Source organism: Ruditapes philippinarum, unplaced genomic scaffold (genome assembly GCF_026571515.1).
Source record: "Ruditapes philippinarum isolate M1 unplaced genomic scaffold, ASM2657151v2 ctg300_1_1_1_1, whole genome shotgun sequence".
Taxonomy (NCBI): domain Eukaryota; kingdom Metazoa; phylum Mollusca; class Bivalvia; order Venerida; family Veneridae; genus Ruditapes; species Ruditapes philippinarum.
In genome coordinates, this window is record NW_026860085.1 from 157,069 (window position 1) to 170,264 (window position 13,196).

General features: G+C 32.6%; 1 protein-coding gene and 1 long non-coding RNA gene across 3 annotated transcripts; both read right to left on the bottom strand.

Moving 5' to 3' along the window:
* Positions 1 to 3: 3 nt before the first annotated feature.
* Positions 4 to 2,172, bottom strand: LOC132758804 (uncharacterized). The gene is made up of 4 exons (XR_009629629.1): positions 2,134 to 2,172; positions 1,811 to 1,933; positions 1,248 to 1,286; positions 4 to 753 (listed from the first exon to the last, which is right to left on the bottom strand). It is a non-coding gene; the product is annotated as an uncharacterized LOC132758804 (long non-coding RNA).
* Positions 2,173 to 7,619: 5,447 nt separating this feature from the next.
* Positions 7,620 to 12,567, bottom strand: LOC132758805 (uncharacterized protein DKFZp434B061-like). 2 transcript variants are annotated; one of them, XM_060750505.1, is made up of 7 exons: positions 12,410 to 12,567; positions 11,245 to 12,196; positions 10,322 to 10,389; positions 10,180 to 10,267; positions 9,382 to 9,504; positions 8,093 to 8,128; positions 7,620 to 7,750 (listed from the first exon to the last, which is right to left on the bottom strand). In XM_060750505.1, exons 1-7 carry the CDS (start codon positions 12,456 to 12,458, stop codon positions 7,711 to 7,713), a joined length of 1,356 nt encoding a protein of 451 aa, XP_060606488.1. In that variant the 5' UTR covers positions 12,459 to 12,567; the 3' UTR covers positions 7,620 to 7,710. The 2 variants fall into 2 exon arrangements, with proteins under 2 accessions (XP_060606488.1, XP_060606487.1); XM_060750504.1 differs by having other exon boundaries at positions 10,180 to 10,389.
* Between the last annotated feature and the right edge of the window lie 629 nt (positions 12,568 to 13,196).

Sequence of the window (13,196 nt, forward strand, 5' to 3'; positions counted from 1 at the left end):
GAATAATTGTTATAAAAGGTGCTGTAATTGACACAGACACGGATGGGGAATCATCTGAATAAATATTATAAAGGACGCTGCAACTAACATATAGACACGGAGTGGCAAGGAAAATAATGTATAGATCAATATTTTACATGCCCATTCTAAGGCGGTGCTCCCGGTTTCTCCTTCTTTGTTTTGTTTCTTTTTTTTGTCTTCATTACCACACACCTTGCCCTGTCTTTGTGTATTTTACTTGGAGAGTGTAGTCTTGGTTGTCTTTGATAACTTATGAGGCGGAGATGAAACATTCCCAAGTTAAACATCATCTCGCGGTGAATATCTTCCAATTAAACAAAACAAGTTTAACTAGTGAAATATCAAACTTCGGAGTCAATCGGGTGTTCTAAGATTTATTACATTTAACCCAATGTGTCATATACTCATTAATGCTATATGGAGGATTTTTTTTTTTTTTTTTTTTTGGAGCCCGTCGAGTATTTTGTATTTATAAACACTGTTGTCCATGACTTACTGAGACAGTTCTTGTAACTTATTCAGCGTTCTTACTAATGTCTAGTCGAAATGGTAGCCTTAATTGATAATGTAGGTTGTTAGGAAATGGTTGATGAAAAGTATATATTGACAAACAATTATAATGTGTTTCCATTATTTGCTGTTTCTTCTATGTACATAAATGTTTTATCGACTTTTTCCTCTGTTGAACACTTTAACCCTCCAACATCAACTGCAGCCGTTGTTGGAAAGTTTCTGGAACACGAAAGTAAAAAAAAAACGGGTATTAGTTTGAGTGATATTTACTGTATTACACGACTTCTATTTCCCATTTTATTATGTCTTTTAACATAACAATGAGCGTTAATATATATTGCAACCGGTTGAGAAGCAATATATTGTACCAGTAATTGTAGAAAATTAATATACATATGTAAACCATTGTTGTATTTAAAAAGGTTTCTTTACAAAACATTTTCTAAAACCACAACATAAAATGACCGTGATTGTCATAAAAAATAGTGAAAAATGGCTGGTGTCTCTCAAAACCAATCTCATATTGCAAGAACTTGTTGCCTAACCCATTTGCATTTTGATATATACTCATTATTTGTATAATATGTTTTTAAACATGTATTTAATGCAATGAAATATGTTTAAACTAAAAAACTTAAAACGCTATAAATGTGAAATAAAATAAGATTGTTGCATTAACGAAAGATGCATATATCACGTTGTAAACGACTTACTAGTTCCTCCCTGTGGTCAGTCTGTCAGGGTGTATAATTCTGAAATAAAGCGTTAATCAAAGGCATGTGTTTTATAATCAAGGTTCATATACATGAAGGTTTATATTGAACCTTAATTAGCGCTGTTTTCATGCATTCATATATACAAATGTAAAATCAGAAATACCTTACATAAACTGATAAATTGTATAGAAATATCTAAATAGTTTCTAAAATATAAAGAAGATAATGTAATTCCTATCCCCGACATTAACAAATCATCTATTTACATTCCTCTAACGATATACCCGACCTGTTGGGGAAATACAAAATATAGATGAAACTCTGAATGTGACGGGTATACCAGTTATATTGACAAAACGATGGTTCGTTGAGATTGTATACTTATACATGACAGCTAACGTTTTTCTTGTCTTTAATAAGTAGCAGAGAATTTCTCATTTCACCGATGTATTCTAACTGTAACAAAACATTACAAAAATATTTAATTGTATTATGACTTAGGAGATAGTCTGACTAGATTTGCAACAAAAAGAAAGAAAAGATGAAGTATCTCAACTTACAAATGACAGTTTGGTGACGTCTTGATATAAACAATGCCATTTCTCACTATAAACGCTTGCAGGTTTGGACACGTGCCATCAACAGCTGTTGTACCACTCGATGTTTGTATTTCAAACAAGTTGCTGTAAATGATTTTCGGAAATTCTCTTTTAGCGATATCATTTAAGTCTAGTCGGAAATTATATTTCCGACTGAATGTACATGTACAATATCGTAAATAGCTCTATGCAAAATATGTAAATCTGAACAGAATTATATGTAAGAAAAAACACAATAATATATCACGATGAGAGAAAAGGAAAACAAACATATATCTTCTTACGATGCTCCTTTTCCCTGACTGTTTGGCCCCGTACCCCTTTTTCAACTGCTTTTGGCAAATTCTTAAATTAACAGACCCTACCAACTTTTATAAACATGAATTTGAATATCCCTTACTTTATAACAATAAATAACAAAGATAATGGTATAGGTCATATTTTGTAATTCACATTAATATGGTGCATATAAATTACAACTTTGCTCACATTGTGCAACATGTAATAACAATCAATAATGTTTTCTATTAAAGACGGTGCTAGCGGGTGCTTTAACTGTCTTTAAAGATCCTGTAATACAATTTTTTTATGGTTTTATATCATAAATATGATGCTCAAGTTAAGATTTATCAATTTTGTAAGTTCCAAAAAGCATTATTTATAATGATATTACCGAATTTAACAGTTCATGTAAATAAAGAGAGGTAATAAAAGCTTTATTTTTTATAAAGTCTAATTCAATTGTTTCAATAAGAAATGAATGCATATATTTTAATGATTAAATATAATATGTACAAATATTTGTAGTACATATTTTACATATTCTTCGATGTCTGAAAACTGTTTTATAAGCATAAATTTATACATATATATAATTTCACTTGGTATACAACCTCAATTAAAACGTAAAGGATCTTTAATTTATCATGATGATCATATAGCCTTTGAACATTTACAATTCTTGGTTGTCATTATCCTAGAAATGTTTTTTAAGAATTTAACTGATATCAAGAAGTCCATACGTATCATATTTGATTCTATCTACAAATATGATGTTTAAAAGAAACCTGCCCCGTTAAATCAACGTTAAGATGAAACCTGCAGAATTGTTGTTGTTGTGTTTGCGAATTTGTTCATAAAAGACAATGAAACGAGCAATTGCTGACATTAATGTCCTCCACCAAGTTACAGCGACTTGAACAGTACACTTTATTCATATTTAATTGGAATAGGTGATCCGGACGGATCAACCAAATGTTACAAGAAAATTATGTAAAAAAGGTACATTTCAGTTTTATTGTTTTGTAAAATTATAATAAAAGATAATGGTATAATTACATTTTTTTTCAAAATTATGATTTTTGAAGACGTTACTTACAACTGACAGTTCATCTCAACATCAAAGATAACTTTATTGCCTTCAATACGGAACGGAAAACGTGCACATGGTCCATGCTGTATTCCTTCAGGAACTTCAGGTTGTTCACCACCATCTGGTCCTGCCATTCCTTCACCCATTTCATACTGAGAACCAATGCTGCTTGGAATATCTACATCGGGCTGATCACTTCCAGTTTCAACTCCTGAAGTACTTTTGTTATATGGGCTACTGCCGCCAGAAGCAATGCTTGAACTTTGTGTTTTGACTATAGGATTAGTTTTACCTTGACTAGCATTTTCATTTGAGCCTTTACTTGATGTCCCCTTTGCGCTAGCATTCGAACTAGCTGATAATCCCCTAACTGTTTTGACATTTACTTGCTGACCAGTTTCTAAGCCGGAATTAGCTGGTTTATTACCATAACTAGCCTCTAAGCTTTGTGGTTTTGAACTTGCTTTGGTATCAGAGTTTGATGGTTTACCCGCTGATCCATCATAGACGTCAATTGGTATATTCTGAGATACTGTATCTACACCAGTAGATGTTTCCTTTGATTCAGCAACGGTACTAGATGATTCATTCATAGACCAATTACTATAGCCTTTAGACTGATCATATGATCTTATTTCAGGGACAGTTAATTGTTTACTAGATGTAGCGGGCTTGGCTAGTTTGGTTGATTTTTTGGGAACCCCAGGCCTAAAAACCTTAGATGATAAATAATTTTCCCATTTCTGAGCTAGGGGAACTAGTATTTTGGTTTTCCCTACCCCATTAAACTGACCTTTTTGACTGATTTTTTAACTCGATCCTTTTAGACCGATCATATGATTCCATTTCGGAGCCAGATAATTGCTCAGAAGCTGTAGTGACTGAACTATTGGACGTTTTGGTAGACTCCACACTTGATTGGTTGGATTCCGATTTGGGAGCAGTTAACTGTTCGCTAGTTACCGCCTCTTTCGAGTTTATACTTGATTCTGTGTCGTTATAAGTTTGCTCGACTTTAGAAGCAGATTGTTGCGCACTTGATCCATTATTTTTACCAAATTGTATTTGGCTAGATCCGGTTTTGGAGACAAGTGTATTTGAATTAGATTTAGATTTAATTGTTACTATATTTGGTTGTATATCATAGTTTGTGGCTTGTCCGCCTAATAAAGTATTAGGTTGTCCTGACTGTACAGGTAAAGTCGGTACATCATATGATCCCGGGCTTGTGTTATTGGATTGATTGCCTGTCTCTGTTTCGTAAGAAGTATGTTTATCTCCAATACCAGCTTCAGAGGCAGTTGACATAACACCACTTTCAGCTTCAGTTTCTGTTGTATTTACTTCCGATTTAACTACAGCACTTGCTGCTTTTACTTCAGAAGTCACCGCTGGACTCATTTTTGATTTGGGATCAGTTAATTTTTTAGAAGAAATGGATTCAGAACTACCTTTAGTATAACCGGTGCCTGTGGCAGGTTTATTCGAAGACTCAGCAACGTAGTTGATTTGTTTCCCAGATTGACTGACATTATTTGCCGTAATTCCATCTTCTGCATAATTTATTTCTCCAGTAACAGAACTAGAGACATCAGGAGTGCCAGAATCTTGTACACCTGTACTTGATACCTTGTTAATTACTCTAGCAAACACAACACTGTTCACTGAAAATTACATCGATACATGGTGATAATTGTCCAATTAAGCGAATATGACAAATATTACAAAGTCATTCTAAACATGATTAAGAATTCCTTAAACAAGTATTTTTGAATAATTTTTAAACATTTTGCTATTATTTAAAAGTCAAATAGTAGATTTCCAATTTACTGAACTTTTCTATAAATATATTCAAAATTATATACCTAAATGTGATACTAAATCAATCTGTTCGTCCAATGTCTCGTGGTCTACCTTTTTAATTTTTCTTGGCTATATTTACAGTTATGTCATTTTCAAATCTAAACAAGTATCATGCAAACAATATTTTTTCCACATTTATTTTGACCGTTTAAAAACTATGGTAAATTTTTAAAAATTTTCCATAAAAATTTTCCCCTTTTCAAAAATATATACACATAAACTTATTCTGGGGTTTTTATTGTGTGGGGTTTTTCAAACCTTTAAAAATATTTTCAGTATAGGGTTTTGCTTTTATTTATTTAAATAAATAAAAGTATTTTTTAAAAATAGTTTTACCCAGCAACAATTGAACAAGTTTAAAACCTTGTTTAAAAAATCCACCCGGGCCATCGTGTTTTTTCTAAAAAGTAAAAAACACAAGAAACAATGGTTTTGTTCAAAGTAATTTTCCCTTTTTTTTTTAAAATATATTGATATGTTTTAAATATTTTCTAAAAAGAGGCGGAGCCAGTGTCACGTTGAAATCATGCAGAGATACATCAGATGAAATAGATAAATAAAATATACTTGCATCTGTCAAGAAAAGTAAAATGCCTTTGTAAGATGGCATTTTATTTATGACACGACTTCAAAGGAGTTTTGCAGTTTGTTCAATTATCTTTACAATTAACACAATTTGTGATCATTTTTATAATACAATTAAGTAATGTTGTAATATGGACTCGGCACTTTTGGTCCGTTCCTGCATTTTTTTTTTACATTTTATGTATTTACAAAGTCAAGGTTGGCATGTTTTGAATAACGTTTTGAATGACAAACGTTAGATATTGTTACTTAACGGCATGCTGTACATCTATAAATAGATGATGTCCTTACACCATCTTTAAGATGCCATTTTAGAAATTATACCATTTTTAAATTCATAAACAAATGAATAAGAGGAAAGTAAGTTAAAATTTATGTTTGTGACCTTTAATTTAGAAATGTGCCAAAAAACCCTAATTAATCTCTCAGTTACGCGACATTTTCAAAATTACATATGACATGTTTTAAAACATTACAACATTCAAAAGTATTGTCACTTACTATCATTCATCACGTATTTATAGTGTAAAATTACAATGCTCTGCATGAAGTCGTGTCCAATATATGCTACTTAACTGTATTAATTTGTCAAAAATGACTTAATCGTTGATTTTAAGACTTTATTTTCATCACAGATTACGTGTCTTAAAATCACAAACAAGATTATCTTGCACGACGTAAGTAGAACAACGTAAAGCAATGATAATAGTAAAGGTAAGTTTACCCTCATTATTCATGCACATACATGTACGTGTATTGTTACAATGTTTATCATGTTTATATAATATAATAATAAATTATGAAGAGATTTCATTGTAATTTTGCGGAATTTTCTTTGAATTAATAGGTTCCAAAATCAATCAAATGAACACTGTGTTTTCCTGAACATATTAGCTAATGAATAAAATAGACCGTAAATACGAACATGAACATATCATCCTGCATTAATTATGACAGTAATGTTAGTTAAAACAATGAAAACAGAATATTGCATTCTATGTCATGAACTTTATAGATAAATGTGATACAATATGTTGTGGACAATCTATATTCGGTTTAACCTGTTTTTGAACTGTATACTTATAAATGTGATACAATCTGATGTTTAGGTAAATGTAATAAAATCTATATTAGGTTTAATCTGTTCATTAAATGTATAGATGAATGTGACACACTGTCCGTCAGGCTGAACCTGTTCATGAACAACTGTAGACCAGCAGACCATTGTTGTATCTCTAAGTCTAGTCCGCTTTACTATGAAAGGTAACCATAACAATTATACTGGTTTTCTCCCTTCGAATGTATTCTCTTGTTTCTTGTTGCGTTTTTGTTTCAAGAATAAGGTAAATTATATAAAAATGCATGCGTTCCGCTGTTTATACCGCCAGTAACAAGGGCAGCAATGGAAATCAGGATTCATTCTCTTTTTTGTGTTAACGTTGATACTGCGTTGCAAGACATGGTCAATACTCGTGATTGTATTTTATTTAATAATCTTATATTTTATGATTACGATCTTTTGTGATCATGTGGTATTTGTTTCCGGTAAAATTGGGACACAATTAATGGTTTTTGATAATGTTTTGTAATATCTTTCAATATTTGAATAGTAAATATAAACCATTGACCAGGCAAATATTTTTATATTCTAATTGTACATTTTTTTCAAATGTATAGCCCTTCTACTAAGAAATCGTGACACATTTTTGCATTTACATCATAAATATTGTCGCATTAAAAAAACTTCACAACACTATTTCAGGAGATAAGCTACTTCTGCAACACAGCTCACAATTGAAGCAAGGTTGCCTTATGCTGAAAGTTTAATTGGAACATTGGCTCGAGTCCTATATGGATCATAACCATGTTTAGATGAAAGCAGGATCGTTGAGAAATTTTAGTTTACTATCGAGCATAAATAAATAATGTAAAATCTTAATAACAACAAGGTAAAATTTGTTTTATTTTAATAACATTAATTCAAAATACAACATGAAAAAATATGGAATTATATACAACAAGAAAGCTCACTTCTCTCAACTTAACGCCGTTGAACCTTCTCTGACTTTATTATAGGCTGTCTGAAAACAACAAACAATGATTTATGACAAAATCATCTTAAAAAAACAAAACCTAACAATGTTTCTTAACTTAGATATATGTATTTATTTGTTTTATGGTAAATTTTAGTCCAAAGTAATTGTAACACCATTGATCAACATTGTGTTGGGCAGATATTACCGAAAATTAAAATAGATATCTAGATAATTTAATTTCTCTGTAAGTGTTGTCGCTTTGCAAAATTCATAAAGCTACTTTTAAAAAATCATTGGTTACTCTATTCAGTAAAGCTAAAAAAGCAATACTATACGGTTAATCAGTAACTCTGTCTATACTCAGTTTGGTTCTACAATACCACTTACCTCCCCTTGCTCTTTTTGTTCCGTCGTTGTATGGTCCTGTCAGAGATAAATAATATCGTAGATAAATCTTACATGTGATTTCCGGTTATACTGTTAATTAGTCACAAAAAGATTATAATTATATCAGTAAAAATATAATAATTATGTAAAAACAGATTTGTTACTAATTTTCAAACGGTAATTGCATAGCAACTACCTAGCAATATACATGCACATATGAAAATAAGTGCGTTAGATGAAATTATGCTTAATAATATCTGCCATATATTTGGATCGGAATATCGGTCCCGAGGTGACCGCCCATGGGCGGGTGACCGAGGGACGGATATTCCGATCCGAACTGCAAACATATGTCAGATATTTTTTCTTGCATATTCTACCATATTCCATTATATTTTAAATTCTTTATCTTTAATTTCAATGGAAATTTATATCATTACAACCGTAACTTTTTTCTTACAACAGCGTATGAATTACACAACTTCATTCATAACGGTAAAATGACGTCATCCTAAGCGTGCCATTGTACAGCACGCGACTCATCTGGCACCCCCCATGCCAGATGAAATTTCCGGCATGGGTAAACCTAACGGAAACGCCAGTCTGATATGCAAGAAAAATCTGTCTTATGTAACTAATGATATACTAGGTATATCCAACAAATTAAAACCTTATGTTATACTTATTAAATAAGCCGACCTCATGTGAAATGTCAACTATAATATTAATTAAAACACTACTGTAAATCCGACGTGTATTTCCGTTCGTCCTACATCTCTCCTTGTCATATATATTTTTTTATATTTTAAATATGCATTTCATATGTGGCTGTTGCACTATGAATACGTAAACAAATAAACAAATTGGAAACGTAAACCATTGTTATAACAGGTTTTTATTTCTCGATTGAGTCTCAGCTGTGGAGACAATCATGTACATATATGTATCACGAATTCAAACACAATCAATTATTCTCTTATTCTTTGTTGTACATTCAAAGAGCCTACAACTAATTGCATCATTTTTGTATCTTTATTTTTTAAAATTACTTTTACTGGAGAGGAATTGATATAAGTATTGTTTTACTTGTTTTCCAATCCAGTCTGAATTACACTGTTGTGAAATGTTTGTAAATGTTATTTTATGTAAAACTTATTGAATAAGTATTTTTTTATATAGAAGTTTAAACTAAACTAAATTGAACAGGAATTTTTAAGAGGAAAGCATTAAATGACAATTATCAAACATGGGTATGATACAGCGTTAAGAAAGATATTATAATAACTTACATGATACAGTCACCTGTCCGTATAGTATATGTCCCCCTTCCTGATCTCTTAGCAACAACTTCCCCACACATATCAACCTCTCGACCTGGTGTAGGACCAACTGATACACGTCTTTCTATATATCTTGATAAACAATAAAAGCTATTATTATATATCTAATAAATCTAACCAATTCATAATCTGCATTTGTACCTCGTGACCGTCCAATATATTCCCGCATTGGATCAAAAAATAATTATTTTCATATTTGACGGCTGGGTACATGTGCACTAAACGATGCTCTAACAGATGAGTTGTGGTTTTGGTTGTTATACTGAACGTGTTGGTGATGGTGGTAGTGGTTTTGTTGCTGATAATGGTGGTGGTATGGATGATGACATCGGTGGTGGTTTTATTGGGGATAATGATGATGTAATTTCAAATTAAACGAAAGATATAAAATAAAAAGGTTATTATACTTTTTACTGTACAATACGGAATATATTTGGACTCGGCTCGTCCAACGTGACTTTTCAAACTGTGTACTCGCCCAAATATATTTCCATACTGTACAGTAAAATGTATAATAACATATAAATAAATTTTCTAATAAATTCTAGGGTTTCCCAAAGATTCTATGGTACATGGAGGGAATTTGATCTTTTTTTTCCATTTGGCTCATGAGTCTGGATTCCAACAAAACGGACAATGCCATTCACTATATATTTGCCTAAAATCAGTAATTTTCTGTAATAAGACTTATCCTCGACGTGTAGTTCTAGAAACTTAAAAAAAAGATAATTATGTACATGTATTTACCTTTCTCTTTCCACTTCAGCCTTTTCCCCACTTTTACTTTTCTTCTTTGTCTCTGATTTTCCTTCCTTTGATTTTTTTTCTTTTTTGCCTTGTTTATCCTTTGTCTCTGATTTTCCTTCCTTTGATTTTTTTTCTTTTTTGCCTTGTTTATCCTTTGAAGTTCCCTTTATAGCTCCCTTATCCTTAGATGATTTAGCGAGGTACACGGTTCTAAAACAATGAAAGTTCACACCATTTGGTTAGTGACATTTCAATACAATGTTTGCTGATACAAAAACTTTTACCCGAAACCTGCTGGCACCGGAAGTGACTAAGTTTTGTCACCAATATATAGCGTCAGGCCATCCTGAACATACGCAAACAAGTAGTTCCAAAAATGGAAACTGACCGAGTCCATTACGTAAATATAGCAAAAAGAGGTTATACCGGTTGATTTTGTCCAAATATTGTTACAAGAACTGTCCATGCTTATAAAGATTTTGACAGGTTATATGCCCGTATATAAACGGTTGTTTGGAAATATAACCCGAGTTGTTATATAACCTTTGATTTACAGTCATATGACCTCTCATAAATTTTTGTAACGAATTTATAATACAGCAATCTTTTTTAGAGAAAAAAAAGATATCTTCATAAATTGACAGCAGCCGTATAAACCTATAAAAACGTCATGATTATCCAATGAAAAGCGACGTTACAAACGTAAAGTATTATAAGACAAAACATGTATATACAGGTATCAAGGCATGCAATATTGCAGCTTGCGCTCCAATATGTACAAAACAAGTTAATCTTTATATCTACTTTTTAAAAAGTTATCATATTTTGATTTACTTAAGACATTTACATACTTAAAATCAAACAAAGTCCAACCTATCAACCTGTATCAATATGATGAATACTCGAATTTAAAATAATATATTAAATAAAATGTTTATAATGGTGATACTAGTACATTTGAGAAACAGAGTGAGAGAGTCATTGCTTGCCTTAAAGTAAAATACCTGTCAACTTACATCATAGTAAATAGTTTTTCAAGAATTTTGAATTTTAGTAGTTACTTACATAAGACATTCTTTTTCGTCCAGTGTGAAGGTCACTGTTTCACTTAACTGATTGTATTTACCGACAGGACAGGGCGATATGGGTGTTGCTGTTGTAACGGTAGATGTCGCTTTGGTCGTTGCCCCGCTTGTTGTTGCTTTAACAGGTGCTTTGGTAGTTGTTGCTTTAACAGGTGCTTTTGTAGAAGTTGCTTTAACAGGAGCTTTGGTAGTTGTCGCTTTAACCGGTGACGCTGTAGAAGTTGCTTTGACCGGTGACCCTGTGGATGTGACTTTAACAGGAGCTCCAGTAGATGTGACTTTGACAGGTGCCCCGGTAGAAGTTGCTTTAACAGGTGCTTTGGTAGTTGTCGCTTTAACCGGTGACGCTGTAGAAGTTGCTTTGGCCGGTGACCCTGTGGATGTGACTTTAACAGGAGCTCCAGTAGATGTGACTTTGACAGGTGCCCCGGTAGATGTGACTTTGACAGGTGCCCCGGTAGATGTGACTTTGACAGGTGCCCCGGTAGATGTGACTTTGACAGGTGCCCCGGTAGAAGTGGCTTTTACAGGTGCCCCAGTAGAGGTGGCTTTTACAGGTGCCCCAGTAGATGTGACTTTCACAGGTGCCCCGGTAGATGTGGCTTTTACAGGTGCTCTGGTAGATGTAACTTTCACAGGTGCCCCGGTAGATGTGACTTTTACAGGTGCCCCGGTAGATGTGACTTTGACAGGTGCTCCGGTAGATGTAACTTTCACAGGTGCCCCGGTAGATGTGACTTTTACAGGTGCTCCGGTAGATGTAACTTTCACAGGTGCCCCAGTAGATGTGACTTTGACAGGTGTCCCTGTAGATGTGACTTTTACAGGGGTTGTAGGAGATGACTTGGTAGGTGACGCTGACGTTCCAGCAGCCGAGCCAGGCGCTATTTTTTGAGTAGCTTCTTTTTGTCCTGTTGTTAAATGTGTGACAACTGAAAAACAATAAAAAAATATCAGCCCCAACTGTCTCAGCTCTAAAAATGAATATAAGCTTAGAGTTAAAACAACAAAAATGTTTGCAGAATAATCAGTTCTATCTTAAGATTATTTAAAGAATTTAAATTTCGAAAACAGTAAACGTGCATTTTTCTAGTATTCTTTTAATATCAGATAATATATTCAAACTGTATAAATCAAACGTTTACCAAAAAGTCCAAACACCATAAGACACATATAACTTGCTGTTTTCGTCATTTTATTTTCCAACTTTCTTGAGTGCTTCCACGCAGTAAATACAACATAATGTTTTATTCGTTTGTTTTTGTACTACTGAGAGCGCGTAATTCCGGGATCTGATTTACATATTTTTAAAATATAAATTTACATAAATGTCACTGTTTTTATAGAAATTTAAGAAATATGAATAATAAAATGCTATAAACTTGTTTATAAGTGTCACATTGGTGGTTCTCTTTTCAAATCACTAGTTTTTATTGTTGTTGTTGCTGCTGCTGCTGCTGTTGTTGTTGTTGTTATACCTTGCGTGAGCTAAGCATGTTACACCATATATGTACATGAACTCTTTTTCTCAGGTTTGTAAATGAAACATAATTTCCACCGTACAGCCAAAAATTGATAAAATGTTTTGATGCAGACGTAGACAAATAACGTTATTCTATATATAAATCATAAACACTGTTTAGCATAACTATTTTGACATGTGCTCTCATGTGCACAAAATCTGGTTGACAATAGAATCCAGTTTTGACCAGTTCTAAAAACGCTATCAAAATATGAAAATATGAATACAAGGTATAGTGGACCATTAATCTATAATGTCGAATCATGAAGAAAATGGTTGGCGAGGTCCCTTACGAAATGTACTGCAGCATTTTTAACCCCATGACACACGAGCATAATAGAATTTTCTGGGATTTTTGTACACTTTTTGGTTACAAAGTGTTGCTTTGTGATTTCATTTTTTTTTTTTTT

What these genes read in the sequence shown, in the direction of transcription:
- LOC132758805 (XM_060750504.1), bottom strand. Translation starts at nt 12,458, where the DNA reads ATGACGAAAACAGCAAGTTATATGTGTCTTATGGTGTTTGGACTTTTT. An exon ending in TATGGTGTTTGGACTTTTTG is followed by an intron (nt 12,197 to 12,409) that starts GTAAACGTTTGA and finishes ATTGTTTTTCAG; the next exon opens with TTGTCACACATTTAACAACA. An exon ending in GACGAAAAAGAATGTCTTAT is followed by an intron (nt 10,390 to 11,244) that starts GTAAGTAACTAC and finishes TCATTGTTTTAG; the next exon opens with AACCGTGTACCTCGCTAAAT.